Below are 27,538 nucleotides of genomic sequence, written 5' to 3'. Positions count from 1 at the left end.
GCAAAACTGTGTCCTGCTTTGTTTGTTACTTAGCCAAACATAAGAAACAATCTGTTCTCTCCTGTAATTTAGAGCTGAAAGAAACTGCCTCCTTTTATTTGTTTGTTTAATTTTTAAAGATACTTTAAAAATAATTGTTTAGCTGCATCGGCTCTTAGCTGTGGCCGGTGGGGTCTTTTACGGTGGTGCACGGGCTTAGTTGCCCCGTGGCAGATGCGAGCTAGGTTTCCAGGGATGGAACCTGTGTCCCCTGCGTTGGCAGGCGGATTCTCAACCACTGGACCACCAGGGAGTCCCTTGTCTCCTTTTAAGTTTAACGCAAATTTAGAGAACTCTAAACTCTATCTGTGAAAGATACTGTATGGGGCACAAAGAGGAAAAAGACAGCCCCTACCCTCAAGGAGCCCACAGTCGGGAGGGAGACATGACAAGCACACAGAAGTTCAACAGGGAAGCAGCCTTGTAACCACCGCAGAGAGGTGCTAGGAAACCGTTCCAGCTGGGCCAGGAAAGGCTCCATGTGCGGAGCTGAGCCTTGGTGGATGCAACTGCAGTCGGGTGGAAGCCTGGCGGGGAACAAAGGCATCAGTCTGGGGTGTGAGGACAGGTCTGGTTTGGGAGGGGCTTAGCGATGGAGGTGGAGGGAGGCAGACAGGGGATGTTGAGGCCTGTGGCAGCTCTGAGGCATTTGTACTTGAGGGAACAGGAAGTTGGGAGCCATTCACACGCCTGAGCAGGTGAGTGACTCAACAGGTGCTACTGCTTCCAAATTAATTCAGCAGCAGTGTGTGCGACTAGAGATGGCAGGCTGACCTGAGGAAGGGGGGCAGGGAAAAGGGAAGAGGTGGGAAGGATGAGAGGCCTGCCAGAAATAGAATCGGGGAGCCCAGCAACTGGCTAGGTAGGCAGAGCAGGCAGAGTTAAAAGACACTTGTGGGCAGAATTAGAGAAAGTTGATTAAGACCTAGGAATTTCAAGTAATGAAATTCGGTTCAATTTAATTCAGTGAAATTTCAGTATGTTCTAAGTCTCATCGTTTTTCTGAGAATAAATTGGCTCATTTTAGCTAAATTGGGCCCTGGCTAGTATTGGTAGACCCCCCCACCCCCCGCCGCCTCTTTTTTGGCTGGATAGCTGGTGGGATCTTAGGTCCCCAATCAAGGAGTGAACCCATTCCCTCTGCAGAGGAAGCATGGAGTCTTAACCACTGGACCACCAGGGAGTTCCTTCTCTCTGTATATTTTTATACAAAGATTAAAGATGGTAACATATAGAGACCCTGAACTTTTAATTTAATTTTAATCTTGCAGTTATAACTAAAGATTTCAAAACCATTAATATGTAAGTGAAAGGAGAATGGAAAAATTAAAAAAAAAACCTTAAGATCATGGCATCTGGTCCCACCTCTTCATGGCAAATAGAAGGGGAAAACATGGAAGCTTACAGATTTTCTTTTCTTGGGCTCTAAAATCACTGCAGATGGTGACTGTAGCCATGAAATTTAAAGGTGCTTGCTCCTTGGAAGGAAAGCTATGACAAACCTAGACAGAGTATTAAAAAGCAAGTGACATCACTTTGCTGACAAAATTCCATGTAGTCAAAGCTATGGTTTTTCCAGTAGTCATGTATGGATGTGAGAGTTGGACCATAAAGAAGGCTGAGCACTGAAGAATTGATGCTTTCGAATTGTGGTGTTGGAGAAGACGCTTGAGAGTCCCTTGGACGGCAAGGAGATCAAGCCAGTCACTTCTAAAGGAAATCAGCCCTGAATATTCACTGAAAGGACTGAAGCTGAAGCTCCAGTACATTGGCCACCTGATGCTAAGAGCCAACTCTTTGGTTTTCCAACCCTGATGCTGGGAAAGATGGAAGGCAAAAGGAGAAGGGAGCAGCAGAGGATGAGATGGTTAGATAGCTTTACTGACTCAATGGATGTGACCTTGAGCAAACTCTGGGAGACAGTGGAAAACAACAGCAACAATACATAAGTAGATGTATAAATGTATCCAGCTGCTCTTCTAGACCCTGAAAATACAGCAGAATCCTTGCCTGCATGGAGCTTTCATTCTTTGGGACAATCAGATAAGGAGATAAGGTACATAGTGGCGATAAGCGCTGTGCAGGCTACTGCACCGGTCCAGGCAGGGGAGGGTGCGGGCGTGGGCCTGAGTGGCCGTGGCGAGTCAGATTGAAATGGAAAAACTTGCTGATGCAGACAGACACCTCCAAGTCATCAAGCTGGGGTTCTGCAGAGCACTGACCTATGATTCCATTTTGTGGTTTCCTAACTGTTTACTTTTTTCAGGGACTGAGAAACTGGGAGTGGTTTTTTTTAAAATTTCTATCCACAGAATGGTTTTGGCAGGTGCTTTTGTTCTTCAACCAAACATGTGTTGCTGTTCCCAGAAATGGAGATTTCTCACATCACAGCAGCAAACTCCACTTAGTACAGAAAACAAGTTCTGTTTGTTTTCGGAAACAGACTTGAGTCCTGGCGTTTTCCCATAGGTGTGATCCCAGTAAGCTGTGATTTTGTAACTGCAGCAGCACTGCTGTCTGTCTCTGAAATTTCACCACTGATCATGACTGAGTGTGTTTCATTTCTGCGCTCCCATCCCAGACATAAACTGAGAACGTCGCTGTCATGTTCTGGGTTAGATTCGTTTCACTAAAGCTTGCCTTGGCCTGGTGGGATTAAAAGACTCTCTTTGTTATTGCCGTGACTGGTGAGTCTGATACTCAGATCTTCATCAAACTGCAGAAGGTTCTGTAGCAACCCCCACTCCCATTCCCTTCCATCTCCTTTCCTGCAATAATAGGTCCAGAGGACTAGGTCTAATTTAGAACCATATCTAAAAAAAAAATTACTTATTTGGCTGCTCGGGGTCTTAGTTGTGGCACACAGCATCTTTTAGTTTCCGCATTAGAACTCTTAGTTCCGGCGCGTGGGATCTGGTCCCCTGACCAGGGATCGAACCCAGGCCCCCTACACTGGGAGTGTGGAGTCTTAGCCACGGGACCACCAGGGAAGTCCTTAGAACCATTCTTTACTAACTATAGAAATATGCTACCCTTGTAGCCAGAGAGGTCCAAACTCCTGAGATGCTCCCTAAATGGTTAATATTGGAGATTTCTTATGAGGGAAGGATTAAAAACAAAATTAGTTATTTGAGGCCTGAAGAACATCTTCTCCTGTGAATTTCCAGCCCTGTGCCTCTGTTCATAGTTCCTACCGGTGCTGACAGTTATGGGCCACCCAGGCTAGAAAAGAGCGGTGCTCTGCCCCTTGGTCACCCAGTCCCGCCATGTGGACTCACGGAGGGTCTCCCAAACCTGAGCCCTCCTCCTGGTCCCCCTTGCCAGTGTCTTAGCCCAGCTCTCAACATGCACTTCCTGGATCCATGCAGCAGCTTGCTGACCACCATCCCCGCTGCTCGCCTCACCCTCCCCATCACCCAGCACACGGCCGGCCTCTGAAACGACTGCACAGACCACACTGCACCCCTACTGAGAGGCGTTCTCCATCACAGTGCTACTCCGAGCGTGGTCTGCCCACCCATGTTCCTCGCCCATGAGGAGAGAAGTACAAAAGGGAGCGGAAGCCTCATTCCTGGGGGGTTGGACTTTTCAACAGTTGGCCCTTCCCCACAGTCAGCTGGAGAAGCACTGGGCCCCAGGGTGAGGTCTAGCCCCTGATCACACCTGTCACCCGCCTCTCCAGCCTCAGCTGCTCGTTGCCATCAGCTCTCGGAGACATGGGGCCTTTGCTTACAGCCTCTCCCCACCAGCAGCCTGCAGTGTTGCCCAAGCCCCCTTCCATCCATTAAGACCCCTTCAGAGCTCACCTCCTGGGCTCCTGCTGCAGGGTGAGCCCTTCCCTCATCAGGCTCCAGAGGCAGCTCGCTGGAGCCTCTGTACCGGCACCTCCTGCTTCCTGGGGACTTTTGGCTCTGTTTGTCCTTCCAGTGGATTTCTAACTCCTTGAAGGAGGGGGTCTCAGTAAACTTCTAAGACACCCAGTGCCAGCTCGAGCCCCAGGGAGAAGCGGGCGAGGCGGGCTTTGCCTCCCCAGGATCCGTCATCATGGAAGTTTCCAGTTCCAGTTTCTGATCTTGAGCTGCACGTGGCTTTTCATGACTTTCTGCAGTTGGTTTTCTCTCCTGTTCTTCAGACAGGGTTCGTGTTCCCCTGGAGTGTCAGCGAGCCACCCTCAGAGGCTTGAGAGAAAACTCTGTGTGACACTCCAGAGAAGGGAGGTCGGGAAAGGGGGCGATGTTTCATTAGTAGTTCTAATCTATTTTCTCTTAAGGAATTTTCTAGGCTTAAGCTACGCCATCACTGTCTTTCCCTAATTGCCGAAGCACAGAAAAGTGTTTATTTGTTCTCCATTGTTTTGAAGGACTAAAAACTAAGTTTCTGAGAGGGGCTGTGAGAGAGGCCTTTCTGCTTTTGAGTTTCTGCTTTTGAGTCTCTTGAAAAAGTATTTTCTTTTTTTGAGTGTTTTGCTTTTTATCAAGAGAGTCTAAACATACACAGACAAAGAGATGATGATCTAATGAACACTCTTGTACCCATCACTCAGCTTCAGTGAGCACCAGCTGGTACACAGCCTCGTGTATCTGTGCCTACACTCACGTCCCTCCCACATGCCTGGGGTTTGCCTCGGAGCAATATGTCTCATGTCATGGAAGGGCTCTTGGAAATAGTGGTCATGGGACGTCCCTGGTGGTCCAGTGGTTAAGACTCAGTGTTTCCTTTGCAGGGGACTCAGATTCAATCCTTGGTTGAGAAACTAAGATCCCACATGCTATGCAGCATGGCCAAAAAAAAAAAAGCGATCATCACACACAGTAGCATAGATTTCAGCTCCAGCAGGCATTCTCTGCAGTGTTGCTTGGTGTGTTTCAGAATATAGTTGTGAATATTGAAGCTCAGGATAAAAGGCCAGTTATGGCTGTGACTTAGTTACCATCCTTTTACTTACCTTTGGGTGAACACTCTGATTGCTCCAGAATTGAACTCTGTGAAGTTAATGACATCCTGAGAGGTACTGGGGCAGAGTCCCAAGCATTAAATTGCCTTGTCCTCCTTCACAATTGATTATAGCTTGAATTCCTTCATGGTTGGTTGTAGCATGCAGGGTGTGTTTTTCGGCCTGAGTTACTTGTGCCAGGGCAAGGATGAGTGAGACCTTAGCATTCGACAGCCTTTGGTACCATGGCTGGTTTTTCAGATTATATTGGTATTTCTACAGGATTCTCTTCATCAAACTTGACATTTGGTGACTTGCAGAGATTGTCGTTGTTTGGTTGCTAAGTCATATCTGACTCTTTTGTGACCCTGTGGACTGTAGCCCACCAGGCTCCTCTGTCCATGGGATTCTGCAGACAAGAATATGGGGGAGGGCTGCCATTCCCTTCTCCAGGGGATCTTCCTGACCCAGGGTTCGAACCTGCTCTGGCAGGTGGGCTCTTTACTGCTGAGCCACCAGGGGAGCCCCTTGTAGAGATCACCCTGGAAGAAAGCTTATGGCAACCTCCCCCTAGCTCTGATAAAATTTGGAATTTCACTGTGGATTTTAAGAGCTTCTGAGCAGAGATCTATTTTAAAACGCTCTTGTCATGAAAGCTGAGCTTTGAGGAAACTTTGAGACTTGCTGCCCTACAACTTGGACCTGACAACTTTCATGGGAGTTTAGGGCACAGATTACCCAAGTTCCTTCACTCTGGAGGAAGGAAATGAGCCGCCGTTGGGGAGAAGGAGTCCCTAATTGGTTCACTTGAGTGCATGGACCATATTGAGGAGACTTAAGTTTTGAGTTAAGGTGGGGGAGTGGTGAATGACCTTGTTTCTACCAATAATTTTTATTGAAAAAAAAAAAAAAGGGGTATTAGACCCTTGAGCATTTTCTTGAGGAAATGGCAGCTTTTTGCATGCAGACTAACCAAGCTAGCTTCACTGTCAGTTGGGATTAAAATCTCCGTGTCCTCTTAAACTCATTCCATTTCTTCACTTCATTTTTCTGATTGGGACTAAGTCCTGTTGATGTTTCTTTTCCGTCCTGTTCGGTTCTGACCACCCCTCTTTTTTCCCACCCCACCCCCAAACTGTCTCAGACTGTCTTACTGGGGTTATGGCATTTCCTTCCTCACTACCCTTTGGTTTTTTCTTTGTTTTCTTCTTGCTGTTGCACCACGTGACATATGAAATCTTAGTTCCCCAATCAGGGATCGAAGCCCCTCACCTCTGCCCTGGAAACGCAGAGCCCTAACTACTCGACCACCAGGGACATCCCCCTCGCTACTCTCCCTTTGTGCTTCCTCCTTCTCTCTCACATCCCCTTTTGTCCCCTGGTGCCTGCCTGTCTTCACCTGCCTTCAGAGTCTTGTACCACGTTTCTCTTCTCAAAAGCCTCCGGCTGCTTCCTCCTTGGTGCCCACGGCACCACATCCCAAGGTTTTCACCCCTTTCTTCTCCACAGTCTCTCCACCTACCGTCCACCCTTTCTCGTTTTGCTCCCAGAAGGAAGGAGGCTCTCAAAGACTGGGTATATGGGGAGGCTTCCAGGGAGCATAGAGCAGCTGGGACTTCACCTGTGGTCTTTCAGTCCTTAAATCCCTTTCAAGAGGGCCAACCCAGGACATTTCTGGTCACTGCTAGAGGTGCACTGAGAAGGGTCTGGTTTGCAGAGTTTCTAGCCAACAAGACATCTTACTTGCACCTGGAGAGGTCTTCCAGTCAGAGAGGAGGCTGGTTTGTGTCTTTTAATATTCACTTATTTATTTGGCTGCATCAGGCCTTAGTTGCAGCATGGGGGATCTCTCTTGCATCAGATGTGGGATACCTGCTGCTGCTGTTGTAGTACACGGACTCTAGTTGCAGCATGCAGGCCCTCTAGTTGTGGCTCGAGGGCTTAGTTGCCTTGCAGCATGTGGGATCTTAGTTCCTTGACCAGGGATCGAGCCCACATCCGTGGCATTGCAAGGCGGACTCTTAACCAGTGGACCACCAGGGAGGTCCTGAGGCTGTTTTCCGTCTTTGATATTTATTCGGCTGCATCTGGTCTTAGTTGCTGCACGCGGGATCTCTGTTGGGTCACATGGGATCCTTCCTTTCGGCGCCTGGACTCTCTAGCTGTGACTCTCGGGCTCCAGAGTGTGTGGGCTCGTAGTTGCTCTGAGTTGTGCGGGAACCTTAGTCCCAACCTGGAATCAAACCCGAATCCCCTGCATTGCAAGGCAGATTCTTAACCACTGGACCACTGGGGAAGCCCTGGGGCTGGTTTTAAATGCGGGCTCTGTCAGGGGCAGGGGGGAGGTGGTGCTTTGGAAAGACAGGTGAGGAGGAGCAGGGCAGTAAACCTTGCACCCACCTACATTCCACCGGAGAAGCAATGTGTTCCAGGAATATCGGCGTTCATCTAGGGACGGGGAAGGAACCCACAGGGCTCCTCGAGCTCCAGTCAGATGGGCAGCCTGTTCTTGCAGCCTCTGTAATCAAAGCGATCTGATTTCTTCCCACGTGAGAGTGAGTTGGCCCAGAGTCACCTGCAGAGAGAGGCCATCTGCCCCAAACTCTGGTCTGAAGCAATTAACTCAAATGGTGACCGACTTCATCGGAGAGATTTTTCTGTGTTGAGGGAAGCCTGAAATGGTGCTGACAGGGTCCTTCATGCTCCTCCCCTGGGCTTCTCTTCTCTCCTCCAGCCCTGGGACATTATAGGATCAGGCTGTCAAGATTCACGCTGCAGCTGAGGGTGGGCAGGAAGAACAGGTCTTTCTTTGCAGACCCTCCCTGCCACATCCTACCCCATCCCCCTCACCCTTCCACCCACCTCCCAGAAAGATATTCCTTAAATAGCTCTTTTTTTTTTTTAGCTTCTCTTAAATTTTTTTTTTCATTCTAGAAAAACTTCAACATATGCAAAAGTAAAGAGAATAGTATGAAAGCCTCAGATATCCAGCTTCAGTGACGACTCACACATGACAGTCTTCTTCCCCATCTCCATCATTGGGAAGCAAACACCGTATCATTTTTTTCCCGTAAATTAAAATAATTTTTAAGTGTGAGTGAACAAACACAGCTACACCTGGGCAGCTCTTTTTTGCTTTTATCAAATAGGTTTCTGTGTGGAAAAGCCCTTCTCATTAAGATAAACTTATCTGAGTGACTGCATTCCATGTGCAATATTGGATATCTTAAATTATCGACTTTTCTTTACATTCTACAGACAGCTTTACCTGCTGAGTAGGAGGCGAGCAAAGACTTGGGCAGCAGTTACCCTGGAGTGCACGTTGTGATTACTCCTTGAACTGTCATAAGCCCCAGGCACTTTCCCATGTGTATTTCTCAAGAAACAAAATAGATGGTCCCTGCCCTACAAAGTGCTTAAAATTCAATCCAGCCCCCCCAGATCTTTGAGAACCAGAGAGGCCACATGCAATTAAGAACCTATTGCCTGAGAAATGTGCTAAGGGCCAAGTGCAGTGGGCGCTCCATTTCTGATTTCCTGGAGAAAGGGGCATTTGAAGGCCGGGCAGAGGTAGACAGAGTTGGGGCAAGTGATGGTGACCTCAGAGACAGACAGGAAAGCAAGGGCTGAGTTCTGGGAAGAGTTGTGATGGAGAAGAATTAGGCCCAGGTTTTGCAGAGCCTTGAATGCTTAAGGCCTGTGGTTCCCCCATGTGCTGAGTGGCCCTGGGCACACAGTCAGCTCTCAGGGCATGGTAGCTAAAGTTTTAGACTTTTAAGAGAAACACAGCAGCCCTCCACAAGTGTTGAGCCCTAGTAGCTTCAGCGTTAGACTGCACTGCTTTCCTTTGCCCAGCTGAGTTGGGGGCCTTTGCTGTGATGCATTTCAATTGCCACTTGAGGGAATTACCTGGCAGTCCAATGTTAGGGCTCTGAGATCTCACTGCCAAGGGCATGGGTTCAATCCCTGATCTGGGAACTAAATCCCACAAGCTGTGTGGTATAGCCAAATAACACAACCAAAAAGACTCAAATGGACGCATTTAGGAAAGGTGCAAAGAAGATTTTGGCATGCTTACAGGCTGAGGAAGGAGTTATCCAGAAGGACTTGAAGACCCCTGGGAGACAGAATACTGGGGGTTCTGGATGTGTGAGTGTGAAGTATCTGTGAATGTGAAGGTGAAAGCGTGTCCTTCTATAGAAACATGCAGGGTGGCGTGGGGTTGGCAAACCTGGAGGACGAGGGGTAGGAAGTCTCTGAGTTCCCCCGTGCCACAGAGGGGAGTCCTGTGCGGAGAGGAAGGGGCCTAGAGACAAGGCGTGGAAGTCTGAAACACCAGCTGTGAGGAGCAGAACAGGAAGTAGATAAACATATCTCCGGTGACTCGGGGCCCAGCTGGCCACGGTTACATTCTGCGATCTCCACGAGTGATTATGGTGTTCTCTTCAGCAGTGCTCAGAGGACTGAGGAGGAGGAGAGGGGATTGCCCAGTGGATTCTGGGTGGAGGGTTGATGGAGCGTAGCTGCTGGATTATAGAATGGTCAGCGATGGATATCCAGGCAGGGCAAGAGTACAAGTAGGAAGGAAACTAGTATTTGTTGGTTGTTTCAGTCCATAAATATATTGAACACCTCTCATGCGCCAGGCACTATTTTTTTTGGGGCGGGGGGGTGGCTGTGCTGGGTGTTTGTTGCGGCTCATGGGCTCTTCACTGTGGTTCTTGGGCTTAGCTGCTCCATGGCGTATGGGATCTTAGTTCCCCAGTGCAGGGATCAAGCCTGTGTACCAGTGATTAAGATCGAACCACTGTACCAGTGGTTAAGAAGTACCCAGGGAAGTACTTGGAAAGTACCCAGGATGTCGGGAGTATGTTGTTGTTCAGTCGCTAAGTTATGTCCCACTCTTTGCGGCCACATGGACTGCAGTACGCCAGGCTTCCCTGTCCTTCACCATCTCCTGGAGTTTGCTAAAACTCATGTCCATTGAGTCAGTAATGCCATCCAACCATCTCATCCTCTGTCATCCCCTTCTCCTCTTGCCCCCAACCTTCCCAAGCATCAGAGTCTTTTCCAGTGAGTCGGCTCTTTGCATCAGGTGGCCAAAGTATTGGAGCTTCAGCATCAGTCCTTCCAGTGAGTATTCAGGGATGATTTCCTTTAGGATTGGCTGGTCAGATCTCCTTGCTGTCACCAGCACCAGTTTGAAAACATCAATTCTTCAGTGCTCAACCTTCCTTATGGTCTGACTCTCACATCTATACATGACTACTGGAAAAACCATAGCTTTGACTATATGGACCTTTGTTGGCAAACTGCAGAAGATAAATCCCAGCCCCCACGGATCTTATAGTGACCAGAGTCAGACATTTAAAAAGTAAAATACGTAGCACTTCAGAGGCGGTCAGTGTCATGAAGAAAAATCAAGCAGGGAAGAGAGTAGGGGATCCTGGGGGCAGGGCTAGGAAGTGGTCATGGAAGGCCTCTCTGAGATGGTGATGTTTGATCAAAGACCTTGGCACAGGGAACAGCATACGCAAAGGCCCCAAGGCAGGTTTAGACTTGGCAGTAGTCCAGGAGTAGCCTGTATTCCAGCATGGCTGGAACAGAGTAAGGAAGAAATCATGGCAGACTGCCAGCGTGGGTGTGGGGTTGCGTGGATTCACAGATGTTCACTGGGTGAACATTGGCCTCTACTGGGCAACAGAATACCCGTCAGTGGATTGTGAGTGGCAGAGAGGCATTATCTGATTTATGTCTTCGAAGCATCACTCTTCTATGTCAAGGCACTGACTTACAATCTTAAGATATAGTTAACCTTATTTAATCAACATAAAGTTGCCCCTCGAGTTTGGTGTTATTATCTCTATCTCTTTATTTTTGTCTTTACTGACAAGGAAACTGAGGCTCAGAGAGGTTAAGTAACTTTGCCGAGGTCACTCAGCTGGTGAGTGGCAGAGCTTGGATTTAATCCTAGGTTTTTCTGATCCCAAAGGGCATACAACTAGGAGAAAAGGGAACTCTTGAAAGACAAGTTCCAGTGATGCTGAAAAGTTGCTGGAAGTAGGAAAAAGAGTGATGAAATAGACCAGAGAGTCAGACATCCGATGGCAGGTTCTGCAGGGGAAATGAGCGTCAGCAGTGTGATCTGAGGGAGAAGGCAATGGTACCCCACTCCAGTACTCTTGCCTGGAAAATCCCATGGACGGAGGAGCCTGGTAGGCTGCAGTCCATGGGGTCGCTAAGAGTTGGACACGACTGAGTGACTTCACTTTCACTTTTCACTTTCATGCATTGGAGAAGGAAATGGCAACCCACTCCAGAGTTCTTTCCTGGAGAATCCCAGGGACGGGGGAGCCTGACGGGCTGCTGTCTGTGGGGTTGCACAGAGTCGGACATGACTGAAGTGACTTAGCAGTGTGGTCTGAGGACTCCCTATCTCCTAGGAGAACAGGGTAGCCAAGCCAGTCTGGAGAGAACGATGGAGGGTGTGATTTGGGCAAGTGGTGGTTGAGGTGCTGGCAGGAGATGATGGAAAGGTTCAGTGGGTCCAGAAAGAAGAGTTTGAGAGATGGGGACCTAGAATTTTCCCGTTGTGATTATGGTTGAAGCTACAGAGATCGATGTGCTCTCAGAGAGAACTGAGAAGAGAGCCAGGAAAAGTTCTTCCCTGTTGGAGTAAGAAGAGGGAGGGAGAGGGGAGAGGAGTAGGCGGAAGAGAGAGGGAGAGAAAGAGATGAGTGAAAATCTGGCAGTATTGCAGGGCCGCAGAGACCAGGAAGTGGAGAGGCTGGGGGAGGGGAGGGTCGAACCTGAGGCGGGGGCAGCAGCAGGCACGTGGGATCACCCGCAGGGTAGTGAACCAGCTGCAAGAGTAGAGCTGTGGGTGCTGATGGACAGAGACCTCGAGGCCCCGGGGCTCAAGAAGGGAGCAGAGTCCAGTGTGCAGTCAGGGCCCGGTGCAGAGGAGAAGGTAGGAGGTTCCAGAGAGGATGGTGAAAAAGGTATTCTTGGAAAGATGAAAACTCACTTCGTTTGGAAATAAACATGTTTACGTCTGTCTTGGGTCATTTCTGCCTCGGGTTGAAAAGGAGGATTCCACCAGCACAGAGCAGGAGCCACATCTCCCAGAGTAAATCAGGCCTGAAATGGACCCGCCAGGGGAGCCGAGTCCAGTGGCCGCTCCCAGCGGGGAAGTGGGCAGATCTGTTTCTGTCTTGATCTTGGAGACCAAACACTGATTTCAGCTCCTCCCCCACCCCGCACCGCTTCTGATATCTTTACCTTTCCGTTGAATAACACCCATTTTTATACTGGTAAAGTAACTTTTTTTTTCCTGCCCTTTCTGAAAGTAAAACAGCTTGGTGAGATGGCTTTCGTCCTTATCGGTTTCCATATAGATAGAGAGGCTTATTTTGTAGCAGCATTTGTTTATAGCCTTAGGGTTAGGCCACTGTTTCCTTTCACATGAAGGTGACTTTGTTTTTTGGTTTTGTTTTTTTTTTGAGAGCAAGAATCTTGCCTAAGTCCAGTTCTCATGATTAAATCCAAAACAATTCCTTTTCATGTTGCGCTTCCATGGCACATTTTCAGCTGATGCTTTTTCCTTTTATTTTGCTGGCTTTTCAAATATTTTTATCCTTTAACCTTTTCTAATATGGAAAATTTCAAGCAGAGGTAGAGAGAACAGTAAATGACAGGCCAGTGTTGTCAATTCTATCTTTAAACATTTATCAACAGGCTGCCATTTTTTTGTCTTGTTTCCTTCCCTTGTGTTGTTTTTATATCATTATTAATTTATTTATTTTGGCCACATCACGTGGCTTGTGTGATCTTAGTTCCCTGACTAGGGATCGAACCCGTGCCCCCTGGCATTGGGAATGCAGAGTCTTAACCACTGGACTACCAGGGAAGTGGTTCAGGATGGAGGGGACCCATGTATACCTATGGCTGATTCATGTTGATGTATGGCAAAAAACCACAATATTGGAATTATCCTCCAGTTTCCTGTAGTATTTGAAAGGAAACCTTAGATTCAAATGATTGTTTAAGAAGAAAAATACGCAGAACGGGTCATTGTTCCACATCTGCTTGCTGTGACATGCATGCAGCTCTGCAGGTGTATATTCCACAGGCCCTATTTTACGAGTGAATGAGGAGGTGCCCCTCTTGGAGGTCATGTCCCCTTAAGCCTAGGAGAAAGCGTGGCTCCTCAACCCTGCTGTAGGTGTCCACCCGCCCTTCCCTGGCTCCTGCCAGCAGCCTGTGTCTTAACTGGAACCTCTCTGGTGCGGGACACACTTTGGGACTTGAGGCCTCCGTGTCAGATAAGCTGAATAAGCTCTAGAGAACCAGGAAAACCCACAGTGAAGGAGGAGACCCCGAGAGTAAGCAAACACTGACCAGCAAAGATCAGCTCAGGAACAGGCATCGAAACCCCCTCAGTGTCCACGTCTTGTTTTTGGTGAACAGCTAGGATTTGGTAGCATCCTCTTCATCTCTGTTGATCCGCGGCACCTTTAAGTGGCCGGAGCGAATCGAAAGGATGCCTTCCTCCTACTGTGTTTTCTTGGAAACATGTCTTCTCGCTCTCCCTGGTGCACTCAGCTTCTGGTCTGCATTGGAGGCGCTGGGTTATAATTGCTGCTGGTCTGTTTCAGGAGGGTGAGGGCTAGGCACCCTCATTTCCTGTCTCTTGCATCAGTCTGTTTGTGAGAGTGTACCGAGAGGTGATTAATGGGGACGATCACCATGTGCTTACCAACTGAAAGTTCCTCCTGTTTCCTGAAATGCTCTTGGTTTTAATGAATTGTTTGTTTGCTGCCCACAGACCACATGTGGTGTGTACGCCTCTGTTGTTGTGAACACTGGTCCACCTTCATGTGGGAGCTGGGCCTGCAAAGCAAAGTCAACACACGATAAGGCTTGAAAGGGTTTCCTTCATCTGAGAATCCCAGCTGACCTGGGGAATTAGACAGCTGTCTGCCACCATAAGCAGGGCCTGTATCCAGAGTCACATCACAGCATTTGCCGTCCTCAACCCTAGCTTTGAAGTTTTGTGGGCAGCATGGCTGATAGCCTGTGGGGTCCCAATGGCTGGAAACACCTCATTGCTGTGTAGTCTCATGCCTAGGATTTCAGCTCTGTTACAGTACTGCTGGGTCAGTGGCCTCCAGCCACCCCGTGGACTCTGGATTGTCCTTGTGATCTGTGCCCAGGAGAAATTCTGTCATTCAGATGACAGCAAATATTGGCTTGGCCAGACAGTTCGTTTGGGTTTTTCTGTACCATCAAGTGGACAAATCTGAACAATCTTTTCAGCCAACCCAATATTAAAACGACTTGAAGGAAAAACTGTGTTTCCTATTTCAAAGGTAATGCCTACTTTTGTAGAAATTTGGGGAAATGTGGAAAAGGTGGGGAAGTCGTTTATATTTTCAACAAAGATAACTTACAATTTAGCGCTTTTTTTGACCTTTCCGTCTTTTTTTTTTTTAACACACATAGGTGTTTTTTTTTTCTTCTCAGCTGCATTAATACTCTAGGTACAATGTTATTTTTTTCTCCTGAACATATATAGTTATAAGCCCTTATAACTTTATAAGCCCTTTTAGAAGCTTTAAGAATCTCCCTGCAGTTCAGGAGACCTGGGTTCAATTGCTGGATTGGGAAGACCCCCTGGAGAAGGGAATGGCTACCCTCTCCAGTGTTCTTGTCGAGAATTCTATGGACAGGGGAGCCTGGCGGACTACAGTCCATGGGATTGCAAAGAGGTGGACCTGACTGAGCGACTTTAGAAGTCTTAATTTTCTGCCAAGTGGACATTCCATAATTTAACCACATCCCTGAACAGTTAGGTCATCTGTGATGCTACTGTGAAGATCTTTGTACAGAAAGCATTTTATATACTTTGTGTTGTTTTTAAACCAGACTTTATAGACATGGAATTAATGGATCAAAGGGGATCAAGAAGAAAACATTCAAAGGCTCTAAAGTCATCATATTGCTGCCCCAAAGGCATGTATCCATTTACCATCCAGTCAAATTCTCATCAACAGCAAAACTGCTTCTTAAGCCACAGTTTTGCTTTCCCAATGGAAATATCTAGCACCACGCCAGGTATCTGACCCAGAGATGGTTTGGGTTTAGAAGTCCTTAATGTGTCAGATAGTGACACTGTGACCCCTTGTCCACTGTGGGTTGTCGCTGTGCTTCCTTATATGTCCAGCCTCCAAGTCACAGGCATGTTTTCTGAGAGCAGTTCCATCCTGCCCTCAGCCCCCTCTCCAATCTCAGCAACGGACCTAAGAGCTTGCATGAGTGATGCGTGCGTGCGTGCGTGCGTGCGTGCGTGCGTGCGTGCGTGCGTACTTAGTCATTAAGTCGTGTCCAACTCTTGTGTAACCCCAGGGACTGTAGCTCACCAGGCTCCTCTGTCCATGGGATTATCCCAGCAATAATACTCAAGTGGGTTGCCATGCTCTCCTCCAGGGAGTCTTCCCGACCCAGGAGTTGAGCCTGCATCTCCTGAATTGCAGGTGGATTCTTTACTGCTGAGCCACCAGGGAAGCCCCCGCCCCCCCGCCCCCACCAGCCCCGCTCCCAAGAGCCTACATTAGTGTTTTTGTGTGAGTTTTCTAAAGTGCCTTCACCTACGTTTTCTCGTGTAGATAAATTTATTGGTCCATCTTGTGAGCTGGTCCTAGGAACTCTAGAAATCTTGACATTTTACAGTCTGTCTGACAATGCCTTTGTTGTTCTTTTGCACAGATCCAGTCCTGCAGGTTCCAACACACGTGGAAGAGTAAGTGTTCTGATTTGCTGCACACTTCCCTTTGATTCATTTTCTGTTTTACTCTGTTTATGAAGCTAGTTGCTGGGAGCACATGTATACATCGATATTAATATTAAGTAGAATGAGAACAAATGACTCATGGGTACTTTGAAAGAAGCCTGTGTTGGGAAAAGGGTGGTCAGTTCCTTGATGGGTGAGGTGGGGAGGCAAGGGTGTTAAAAAGGCTTCTTTGAGATGTAATTTAAGGTGAGTTTTGAGCTTAAGCTTCCAGAGTTCTCAAAAGGGCCCAGGCGTCTTTGGATCTCTGCCCCATTCTCTGTGCAAAACTGTGGAGAGGAAACAAGAAAATGACTTGTTATTAGAGTGTGTGTGTTGGAGTAAAAGTTCGGATGGCATCTCTAAGAGCCTCAAATGATGCTCTAAACTGGGGAGAGAAAAGATTCAGCCAGGGGTTTCTGCGTGACTAGTCATCATTCAGTGGTTAGCAGGTTAGCGTCACAGAAGAGCACCTTGAACCTGCTTCCTGAGAAGCAGCTGATGAGAACCTAACCCATCCCCTTGGCAGCTTCTTTCTCATGTCAAGCTTTTATTGCCTCCTAAAAATAAATGTTTGTGGAACACCAAAGACACATTTGTTCTCCCTGTTTAGGTGCCATGCCATGCTATTAAACATTAATTGTTGCGGTCCTGTATGCAGCTGACTTGGAAACTGAAAAGCAGGCTTGCTGGGTCCTTTTCCCCTATTGTACCTTTAGCCAGCATGCTTTGACCAAATGATGATTTACTCCTCTGTGGTTTTGGACTAGTTTTCCACTGCAGGTTGGTTTTTTTTTTTTTTTCCCCACGCCAAGTATAGTATAGACCAGGGGTCCCCAGCCTCTGAGACCTAATGCCTGATGATCTGAGGTGGAGCTGATGTAATAATAATAGAAATAAAGTGCACGATAAATGGAATACACTTGAATCATCCTGAACCACACCCTCCCCCCTCCCCACCACCCCACCATCCATGGAAAAATTGTCACCTGCAGAACTGGTCCCTGGTACCAAAAAAACGTTGGGGACCATTGGAGATTACCAGAAGGATATTTTATTATCTGTGGCTAAGATGAAAAAGAAGTGGATGGAATTGTTTTATACATACACACACACACACACACACACACCCCCTTGCTACCAATCGTGGTTTTGCCTGGCTTTGGTATTTTATTCTGTGCCCTGGGCTGTAATCTGTCACTAATACTTACTGCTTGACCTGCAGGCCTGCCTTCCTCCCAGATCCCAATGACGGCAGCTTGTACACGCTTGGGGGCAAGAACAATGAAGGCCTGACGGTGAGTGTATTTAGCTTCTTGGTGCTCCGAAGGTTCTAGTCCTCTGTTTTCAACTGCAGCTGTACATCAGGATCATCTGAGAACTTACAAAAGATTCTGGGATACTGAATTAGGGGGTCCAGCCTGGGCAAAAGTGTCTTTTTCACAGCTCCCTCGATGAGCTTTTAAATGTATAGCCCAGAGTTCAAAAACACTGATCTATCCTAGCAGTTTCTCAGGGCTCAGCCAGCACACTGGAAGGATGTGAAATTCCTTCAGGAACAGGACTCACTTTATCTAGTGATTATTATTATTATCATTAAAAAAATTTTTTTTGGCCACCTGGCATGCAAGATCTTAGTTCTCTGACCAGGGACTGAACCCATGCTCGCTGCAGTGGAAGCGCAGTCTCAACCTCTGGACCACCAGGGAAGTCCCTAACGTGAGTGATTCTTAACTGGGGGGAGGAGTGTAGTTTGCAACACTGCGCACTCCCTCAGTAGACATCCCCTGGGTGGGGGTGGGGGGTTATATTCCATTGCTGCCTTCATTTGAGAACAGACCTTAAGGTTCACAACCTTAGCTGCACATTGTAATAACCTGGCGATCTCTAAAAAATACTGTCTAGGTCCCAATCCCAAAGTCCCCATTTGATTGACCTAGGTCATCAGGATTTTTTTAAAAAGCTCCCGAGAAAGGGAGTGGGCCCACACATATGGTCATCTCCACAGCAGAGGTGTGGAAACTCTGCCCAGAGAGGTGAAGGAATGTGCCCAAGGCCAAAGCACCAGGTGGAGGGGGTGCTCCGTGAACCCCCACCTTCCAGAGGCTGCTCTTGCCACCACCCGCAAACCGCTTGGTGTGGTTTAGCAGCTCCAAGAACATGGTTTCCAGCCTGGGCCTCGAATCAGAAGGCCGAGGTGGCCGCACTCAGCCTGACCCTGCAGACTGCAAAACAGTCCAGACTGAAAACCTTGCAACAACATCCTAATACTGAGAAACATCTGGAAGAAGCCCGGTTGGGACAGCCTCTCCAGGGCGTGTTTTTTCTGCTAACGCTTAGGTTAAACACTGGGATGACAGGAAAATCTGCATTATTGGTTCCTGAAAATTCTGTTGACTTTGCTTTCTTGGCAAGAAAGGTGACAGTTGTCATGAGGCAGGTATCCAGGGGATGGTTTCAAGAACACAGAATGTTCCAAAAATAAAGTGTTCTGAAACAAACTCGAACCCAAAGAGCTTGTCAGATGTCAGCTGTCAACTCTGAAGGATCGGTTTTTATGATGAAATGCAGTTGAAACATGCGGACTGCTCTGAGTTTCTTTTCCTAGCACCTACCATAACTTCCTTTTAATACCAAAAAGCCCAGTCTTCTTCTCTTTTTCAGTAGGAGAATTCGTTGCTAGAGAAAACACCAAAACTTCTCTTCCTTCCCCAAACTCCTGTGTTGCCCGCAGAGCGACGGCTGCTCCTCTCCCTCGAGGCCGCCTTTCAGGGTAGTCTCCTGGTTGACTCCCACTCTGAGGAGTGTTTTCTGCTTCCGTCTAAGCAGCTCTGGGATAATTTTGCGAGACAGGGCAACTCTCCCTCCTCCCCCCCAACCCCCAACCCTTAGGATTTCAAAGATTGTGTCGTTCTGTCCTTATTTGTGTGTCTTTTCAGAAAAGGTCAAAGAGCCCCAGAAGGGCTCTGGACTAGAGACTTGCAGGGGGCATGTCACGTAAAAGAACCAGTGTGTCCGGCACCGAGGACCTGGAAGCCTAGGCTCCCTGCACACCTGCCCACAGTGTGCAGGGAGCCTAGGGTGCCTCCTTCTCCTTGGTTTCCAGTTAGGAAACCCCCACGTACCACCTCTTTTTAGCAGAATTGGGTAACACAAACAGACTGCAGTGAAGTTGTAATCATTGCACAAGACCTTGTTAACTTTTTTTTTTTTGCTTTGCTTTTTTTTTTCCCTTTGGTTTGTTTTAAAGAAACTTCCCTTTACGATCCCTGAGTTGGTGCAGGCATCTCCGTGCCGAAGTTCAGATGGCATTCTCTACATGGGTAAGAGTTCCTGTTGCTGATCCCTTTTGGAAGCGAATGCCACAATCTGGGAAGGTGGCGGGTCTGAGAGAGAGGAGATGTGTGTATAGACACTCCTCTACCCACCCTTCTGGGGAAGGCCTTTCTTGCCTCGGTTGGGCTGGTTCAGGCCAGGATTAGCTGACCAATTAAGAAAGGGTTACCCCTGCCGCCACACTTGGGAGCAGACCTAACACCATTAATATGGTTACTCATTTAACAAGCTTTTAGCTGCTGTGTTGACCTACCCCTGCGATTTACAGATTGCAACATACCCAGAAGCAACTGGATGAAATTTAAAGTGAATTACAATAGTCTGAGCCAAGAAAGGGAAGCCAGGCTCTGCCTATTAATTATAGGGCTTTCTTAGTATTTCCTGCTATCAGAATATTGGATAAAAACAGCACTTAACAGCTTGCTTAGATAAGCCTCCTTCATACCTACAGGGGTCACGTCTTTCAAAGCATCAGATCAGCTGCTTTTCTTTGACCAGGTTGCTGCCAAAATGTCAATAAAAATGCATTTGTGACACAAAGGAGAGCTGTATTTATCTTGAAAGCATAGTAGTAATAATATCCTGTATTTATAAAGCAGCTTTCTTTCTGAGGAACTGAAAGTGCTTACGGCCTATTCATGCCTTGGGAGCTTTCTATGTGTGTTTCTGGGTCTCAAGCACAGGCCCTGGCTGGATTTTAAGTCTTTGTCTAAGGAAACTGGGGCTCTTCTTTCCACACCTTCAGAATGAGGAAGCCCCTGGCCAGGGATTCAGGGGAAGTGATCAACACAGGCTTTCTCTGTGCTCTGAGCCGTGCTCGGGCCCCTCTGAACATCTTCTCACCATCTGTAATCACTGTTGTCTGGCTGATCTTCCAGCTCTGACCAACAATTCATCACTTAGGGTGCATGTAAGTTGTGGCAGTTGCCCCGACCCATCCATTAAAGTGGTAGTTGGGTCACGCAGACTGTCACAGTCCTTATAGTAACCAGAAGGGTGCCCGGGCCATTCAGAATGGGATCCTGGCCACAGCTGTCGGGTGTGATGTTTTGTCTCCATCTTCAGATCTTTTTCATATTAAGATTTGTCACTGGGAGCAGGAAGTTAGGATCGTGGACACGTTTCCGACATGTAGACTGGCCCGTATGCTCCCTCTGTTAGAATTAGGCGTAGCTTTAGCAGCTTCACGTGCCCTGTGAGCTTGCTGGCATCTCGGTACTTGGCTTCCAAAAGTCCCTTGAAATAGGAAGCATGGCCGATGAGGCAGGAAGACACGAGTGAGCAGAGAGAAGACTTGTCTTTGGGAGACAGGCCTTATGAAACAGAAGCGTGCACATCACAGTGAAGGTGTTGACCTTCAGGCAGGAGCTGTGTTTATCTTGAAATCATAGTGGAAATAATACCCTGTATTGGGCTTCCCTGGTGGTTCAGTGGTAAAGAATCCGCCTGCTAACGCAGGAGACACAGGTTCCCTCCCTGATCCGGGAAGATCCCACCTGCCTCGGAGCCACTAATCCCGAGCACCACAACTATTGAGCCTGTGCTCTAGAGTCCGGGAGCTGCAACTGCTGAAGCCTGTGTGCCCCAGAGCCCATGCTCTGCCCCGAGAGAAGCCCCTGCAGTGAGAAGCCTGTGCACTGCAACTAGAGAGAGCCTGCACGCAGCAACGAAGGCCCAGCACAACCAAAAATAAACAGATAATGAAATTATTAAAACAGTACGGAGTATTTATAAAACAGCTTTCTTAGGAGCTTGCCATCACCAGGATGCCCTGGTGTGTGTCACCATAGGTTTGAGTTTTCCTAATTGTGTTGTTTAGCTACACTGTCCACCAGTTCATACCTTTTAATCAGCTGACCGAGAGGAAGGGTGTAGCGTGTGGCTGGGGAGTCACTTGCTGGTCGAGGCCGAGATCACTTTGGCCTCATTAGCACGGGGCTGCCACCAGCTCTAGTGCCCAGTCACTAATTAGATTATAAACCAGTGTCTGTAGGTCCTTTTTACATGAGGGCTCATGAGTAGGGATGTTGAGATGTGTGAATGATGGTTACCAGGGAGATGAGCCCCTGGGTGCACTTCTGGATTTATATAGATCCTAGTCTATGGGAAAAGGTTTGTCTTAACAGGCCAGATTTTTCATATTTAAGGCTACTCATCAGAGCAATAAAATCTGTGAGTTGTTATGTTATTAGGCGTGGAGAAATTTTTATACCATGACTAGGTTATTAAGTTGTTATAGGACCCAGTGGCCCAAGAAGCTTTATTATCTGCACATTACCATTAACCTGGTCACCGACAGACCATCACAGAAGTGTCTTCAACATCGTGAGACTCTCAGGCCTGTTTCTCAGCTCAGAGAGCATCTTGGGCTGCTGGTTTGGCGGGGATATTTTTTTCCATGTTGGGTGAGTGTTAACCACCACGTGTCCTTGTGACCTTGCAGGTAAAAAGCAGGACATTTGGTACGTTATCGACCTCCTGACTGGGGAGAAGCAGCAGACCCTGTCGTCAGCCTTTGCAGACAGCCTCTGCCCATCAACCTCTCTTCTGTATCTGGGGCGAACAGGTAAGAAGGAATCATTGATCGTGTACAGCCTGCCGGATTTCAAACAATGACCTGAAATAGCCTTCCCTTGGGGTCTCTGCCTCCAGGCTTCATTCTCTAGAACGCACCCAGAGCGGCCTGGTCCACACACAGGTTTCCATGTTGTTCCCCTTTATGATACCCCCTAGAAGCTCCCCATTGCCCGAGGATTATGAAGCTCCTGTGATATAGCCCCCACCTCTGTGGCTGCCTGCTCTCAGCCTCAGCTGTTCACACCACCCAGCTGTTCACACGGCCCATCGCTGGCCCTTTCCAGACATCAGCAGCCTCCCTACCACACCATCTCCCACCTCCTCTCTCTTCAGCCTCCTCCTCCTCCTCCACTCTTGTTGCCAAGCGTTTCTAAATCGTATTTGCCCCCTCAGCTAGACCTCTGGATTCCTGAGGGCAGGGCTTGGTCTTGTCTGCCTGCTGAGTCTCCGCACCTGGCGTGAGGCTGACACGTGGCCGTGGCTCAGAGGCTGCAGCGAATGAGTGGGTGGGTGGGCGGCCCTTTGCTCCAGGGGCCCGCCTCCCAAATGTCACAGGCGCAGCCCTGGCCCCCGCCGCTGCTCCATAAGAATAACGGACAGCTCAGACAGAGCGACAAGGGGAAGCAGATCTATGGAGGATCACCTTGAACCTTTCTGAGGCCTCAGAGGAGGGTCTTACAGCCTCATCTTTGATCTGGCCTTAACCCTGAAGCCATTTTTTACTGGAAGCACCTGAACCTGATCTTCATCCTAAGGCCTTTTTCTTTTAGGTGATTTATTTATTTTGGCTGTGCTGGATCTTTGCTGCAGTGTGTGGGCTTTCTCTAGTTGCAGCAGATGGGGGCTACCCTTCATTACAGTGAGGGGCTTCTCGAAGTGCTGGTTTCTTTTGTTGTGGAGCACAGGCTCTAGGGTGCATCGGCTTCAGTAGTTGTGGCGCACAGGCTTAGTTGCCCTGCAGCATGTGTGATATTAGTTCCCAGACCAGGGATCGAACCCATGTCCCCTGCATTAGCAGGCAGATTCTTAACCACTGGACCACCTGCGAAGTCCCTCCCCAAGGCCATTTTTTTATGTTGAGAGTCTTTTCCAGCTGGAGCATCAGTCCTGGACCTTCTGTATTTCCTCTACATTCAACTTGAAAACAGAGTGGTTTCCTCTTTAGCTTATAGGCCTTGTGTCCTACCACGCACAGTTAAGAGAAACCATTTGGCGTGTTCTGCATTCTGCCTGGAAATCTCCTTAGTCAGAGCCACAAGTTCATTACTTGCTTAAATCTTTCTGTTTTTCAAGTTATGGCAAGAAGTGGTCTTAACTAGTAACTGTGTCACCACCAGCTAACCTGGGTCATCGTTTTCAGCTTCCGTCAGCTGTTCCCTTACTGCTCTTCCAGCTTCCATCTGCCTCCCAGTCCCAAAGTCAGTGCCACGCGTTTTAGGGTTCTGTTCTGGCACCATCCCACACCTAGGTACCGATTTCTAGTGTCCGCTCTCTATTGCTGTATAGTAAACTACCTGAAAACTTAAGTGGCTTAGAACAACACCAGGACATTGCTCATGATTCGGGAGCCTTGAGTTCAAGGACACAGCATAGGCGGCCTGTCTCTGCTGCACAGGCTGTGGGCCGGGTTCGCTCGTGCATTTGGGACTCCAGTCCTCCTCCCCGTGGCCTCTCTCTCCCTACATGGACGGCCCCTCCGGTAACAGGCTGCTGTGTGCTCCCCACTCAGAATACACCATTACCATGTACGACACCAAGACCCGCGAGCTGCGCTGGAACGCCACCTACTTTGACTACGCGGCCGCGCTGCCTGAGGACGATGGGGACTACAGTAAGTAGCCCACCCCCGCCTCCCTGGCATGGCGAGGTCAGGCGGGTACTTAGGACCTGTGGGGAAACGAGGGTTCCAGAAAACCGAATTTCCTTTTAAGACCTTCTTGGTCACCAGATTTTGGACTTTCCATGGACTTGTAGTAGATACTTAAACAGTCAATGGGGTTTTTTTTTTTTTTTTTTTGGCTGTACCACGTGGCTTGCAGGATCTTAGTTCCCTGCTGCTGCTAAGTCGGTTCAGTTGTGTCCGACTCTGTGCGACCCCATAGACAGCAGCCCTCCAGGCTCCCTGTCCCTGGGATTCTCCAGGCAAGAACACTGGAGTGGGTTGCCATTTCCTTCTCCAATGCATGAAAGTGAAAAGGGAAAGTGAAGTCGCTCAGTCGTGTCAGACTCTTCGCGACCCCATGGACTGCAGCCTAGTTCCCTGACCAAGGATCAAACCCAGGCCCCCTGCAGTGAAAGTGTGGAATTCTAGCTACTGGACGGCCAGGGAATTCCCTTTTATTTATCTATTTTTTAACAGCCAGTGTTGAAAGCAGGGGCCTGGGTGAGAAGTATGGAGGGAACCCAGGTAAAACAGTGGTAAGTTTACCCTGGAGGAGGTAGGACACACTTCCTGGAGTCCCTCTATGTTGCAGGAATTGACTTCAAGCCCATGGGAAGCAAAATTAAATGTCAGTTTGATATGAACAACTGCCTCCGTAACTGTGGCTCATTCCCAAGTTATTTCTCTAGAAAACATCCCCCCAGCTCAAATGAAAACTAAAAGCCAATTTTGCCATCTTAACACCGGTACCTGTAAGTCTGACAGATGTCCTCTGGGCCTCGTGCGGGCAGTGTCAGTGGTCAGCCCTGACTCTCCAGCTTGATTGGTAGCTTTGAAAGGATGGCTGTAAAACGCCAGGTTCACAGGATCTCCTCTGGTTCCCTTCCCTCCACTATTTACTCCCACTAATTGTGTGTGTGTGTTGTGTCAGTCACTCGGTCGTGTCCGGCCCTTGCAGCCCCATGGACTGTCAGGCTCCTCTGTCCGTGGAATTCTCCAGGCAAGGATACTGGAGTGGGTTGCCATTCCCTTCTCTAGGGGATTTTCCTGACCCAGGAGATTCTTTACCATCTGAGCCACCAGCGAAACCCACTAATTGACTTGAATTACCAAGTGAAAAACGAACACCGCCAAGTGAGAGGGTGACCCTGTCTCCGGTTTATAAACCAGGCAGCTCTCGCTGTCGTAGAGCCTGAGCAGATTCACTGAAAGCCAGCAGAGTTGTTGGGAGGCATTCTGAGAACACTCCAGAAGGCCTGTTTCCTCTGGTCAGGTGACTGCAGCTTGGCAAGAGCACGGAGGATGTGGCTGCAAGCTGAGGTGAGACTTGACATGCCATGTTTATCTGATCCGTACAGAGATGTCCCACTTTGTGTCCAATGGCGATGGGCTGGTGGTGACGGTGGACAGCGAGTCTGGGGACGTCCTGTGGATCCAAAACTACGCTTCCCCCGTGGTGGCCTTTTACATCTGGCAGCGCGAGGGTCTGCGGAAGGTGATGCACATCAACGTCGCCGTGGAGACCCTGCGCTACCTGACCTTCATGTCGGGGGAGGTGGGGCGCATTACCAAGTGGAAGTACCCCTTCCCCAAGGAGACGGAGGCCAAGAGCAAGCTGACGTGAGTCCAGGACTTGGGGTGGAAAGACAGGGGCCGCGTCCCCGGCGTTCTGGGCCTGTAGCGGTGTGCTGTACCAGGCACTGGGCACCAGGGCTTGGGGCAGACACCCCTGAAGCCACGAGAAATATAAACAGCTGAGAACAGCTTGTTCAGAAACCTCAGAAGAAGTGGGCACCCCTGGATGCTTCAGATTCCTGAGTATTAAATAAATTGAAACTATGGGTGCTAGGGTGCTTAGTCACTCAGTCCCATCCAACTCTTTGTGACCCCATGGCCTATAGCCCACCAGCTTCCTCTGTCCATGGGATTTCCCGGGCAGGAATACTGGAGTGGGTTGCCATTTCCTTCTCCAGGGGGTCTTCCCAACCCAGGGATCGAACCCACATCTCCTGTATCTCCTGTACTGCAAGCAGATTCTTTACCCGCTGAGCCACTGGGGAAGCCAAAATTATGGAAGGACACAGGAAAGAGACTGCCGGTGCAGCTGCAGCGCCATCAAACCTCTCTCTGGTGGTGGAAGCACGGGGAAGGCTATTTAGTTTTTAGCTTTCTGTATTTTCCAAAAATTTTTTGTATTTGCTTTAAAAATCAGGAAAAAAGTGTTAGGGTATGTGTGTGTCCAAGACTCAGGCCCGTTTCTCCACCCCCGCCTGCGAACAGCCTGTAACCCCGTCACTTAGCCTTGCGGAGTCTCAGTTTCCCATTTTGCTGAGCCGTGGAAATGATCAAGTGAGCGTGAAATGTTCTCTGAGTTCATAGCACTGTTCAGATAAGATGTTTGTTGAGATAGGTTTAGAGAATTTAGTGGGTGACCCACCCCCAAGACTGGCTGTTGATAGTAACCCGAGTTAGCAGGGTCTGGACGTGCAGCCTCGTGTTTTCACACTCATGACGACCACAGACAAAAGCCAGGTCCCCTCGCCTCCTCAGTGCCCCTGGCAGGGACAGACCACCCCCCAGAAGCCCCACCCAGCTGGAACTTCCTCTGCAGCCCCTTTGCTTCAAGCATTCAGATAAGACTTTTCTCCAGGCTTCTGTAGAACCTCTAGAATCTTTAGGCGTCCACAAGCCATCATGGTGGGGATTCTGGTGGCCCGTCAGCCATCAAAGTATGCTGGCTGGGCCGAATTAGAGGCTGTGGGGTGGCTGCATGCCTTCCAGCCTCAGTCTCTCCTGGGTGATCATTGCTCAGGGTCCCTTCTGAGGCCAGAAGCGGGGATGGGCCGGTGCAGACCCGCCACCTGCAATTGAGGAAACCCGGGCTGCAGGCAGGTGGCCCGGCAAAGGCATCAGTGACATCAGGGCTCGTGGTCCCGCTCTCCTCGGGCCCAGGGCAGTTCCCTTGCCTCCCACCCTCTCCACGCTCAGAGCTTGGGGCTTCGTGTGCCTCTTCCTGGGGGTGGTAGTCAGGGCTGTGACTCTCTCCTGAAAGCCCCCTTTGGTGGGTCCAGAGATTAAATGACAGTGGCCTGCACGTGTCTGTTTGTCTCCTAGGCCCACCCTGTATGTGGGGAAATACTCCACCAGCCTCTATGCCTCCCCCTCGATGGTACACGAGGGCGTCGCCGTTGTGGTAAGTCCACTCTGGGGGCTGGGGGGTGGGGCTCACGGAGGCAACCTCAACGCACTCCTGTTCCATTTCAGCAAAGAACAGCTGAATGATACGCCAACATCCTGTTAAGGACACAAGACACGCATCCTAAATCCTCAGAGATAATTTGTGCACGTGCCGCGTTCTGCCTCATGAGCAGAGTCTTGTGACTGAGGCAGCCGCCTGGGCCTGGGAAGCCCCGGTTGCTCCCCTTGGTGTTTGGATTCCAGTCTAGACTCCCCAGCTGGGGTTCAGGCCCCCCGCAGGCCCACCCCGCAGTGCCCGTCCGCCCCACAGCTGGTGTCACGGTGGGGGCTGCACTGCCCCTCTCCTCCCTGAGTTCCGAGAGTTTCCAGTCCATCTTTCTCAGCCCTTGTTTGGGCTGCGCCTCACACTTGGATTGTACTCCTGTCTTCCCTTTTCCTCCTCAAATCCTGGGCGTCCTTTGGTGACTGGTCCAGCCTCCTCCAGCCTTGCCAGGTCGCCTCAAGCGGCCTGTCTCTGAGAGTCTGAGGCATCACCGTCCGGGCTGCTGTGTTGGTCCTTACGGTGTCTGAGCTGTTTGGTTGGCGTCTCCTGTCTTCCCAGTGAGTCTGTCAGCTGCTCAGGGCAGGGCCTGCCAGGGTCCAGTGGTGCCCGAGCCAGCACTGGGCTCGCAGCTGGAACATCCGCACCCCAGTCACTTGTACCATGTGTGAATTCCATCAGTTATATCTGCTTCTCACAGTACCC

At 49.2% G+C, this 27,538-nt stretch overlaps 1 protein-coding gene across 1 annotated transcript in view; it reads left to right on the top strand.

Annotated features, from left to right (window-relative positions):
* ERN1 (endoplasmic reticulum to nucleus signaling 1) overlaps window positions 1-27,538 on the top strand; it is an 83,312-nt gene that overhangs the window by 30,922 nt on the left and 24,852 nt on the right. Inside the window, exons 3-9 of the mRNA XM_069541756.1 lie at window positions 15,740-15,773; window positions 17,026-17,098; window positions 19,051-19,123; window positions 21,580-21,702; window positions 23,443-23,544; window positions 24,954-25,215; window positions 26,710-26,788. Coding sequence (XP_069397857.1) covers window positions 15,740-15,773; window positions 17,026-17,098; window positions 19,051-19,123; window positions 21,580-21,702; window positions 23,443-23,544; window positions 24,954-25,215; window positions 26,710-26,788 — 746 coding nt within the window. The remainder of the gene's footprint in view (window positions 1-15,739; window positions 15,774-17,025; window positions 17,099-19,050; window positions 19,124-21,579; window positions 21,703-23,442; window positions 23,545-24,953; window positions 25,216-26,709; window positions 26,789-27,538) is intronic.

Source organism: Ovis canadensis, chromosome 11, assembly GCF_042477335.2.
Source record: "Ovis canadensis isolate MfBH-ARS-UI-01 breed Bighorn chromosome 11, ARS-UI_OviCan_v2, whole genome shotgun sequence".
In the NCBI taxonomy this organism is placed as follows: Eukaryota; Metazoa; Chordata; class Mammalia; order Artiodactyla; family Bovidae; genus Ovis; species Ovis canadensis.
Note: the sequence above shows the minus strand (reverse complement) of the source record. Positions and strands in the feature narration are given on the sequence as shown.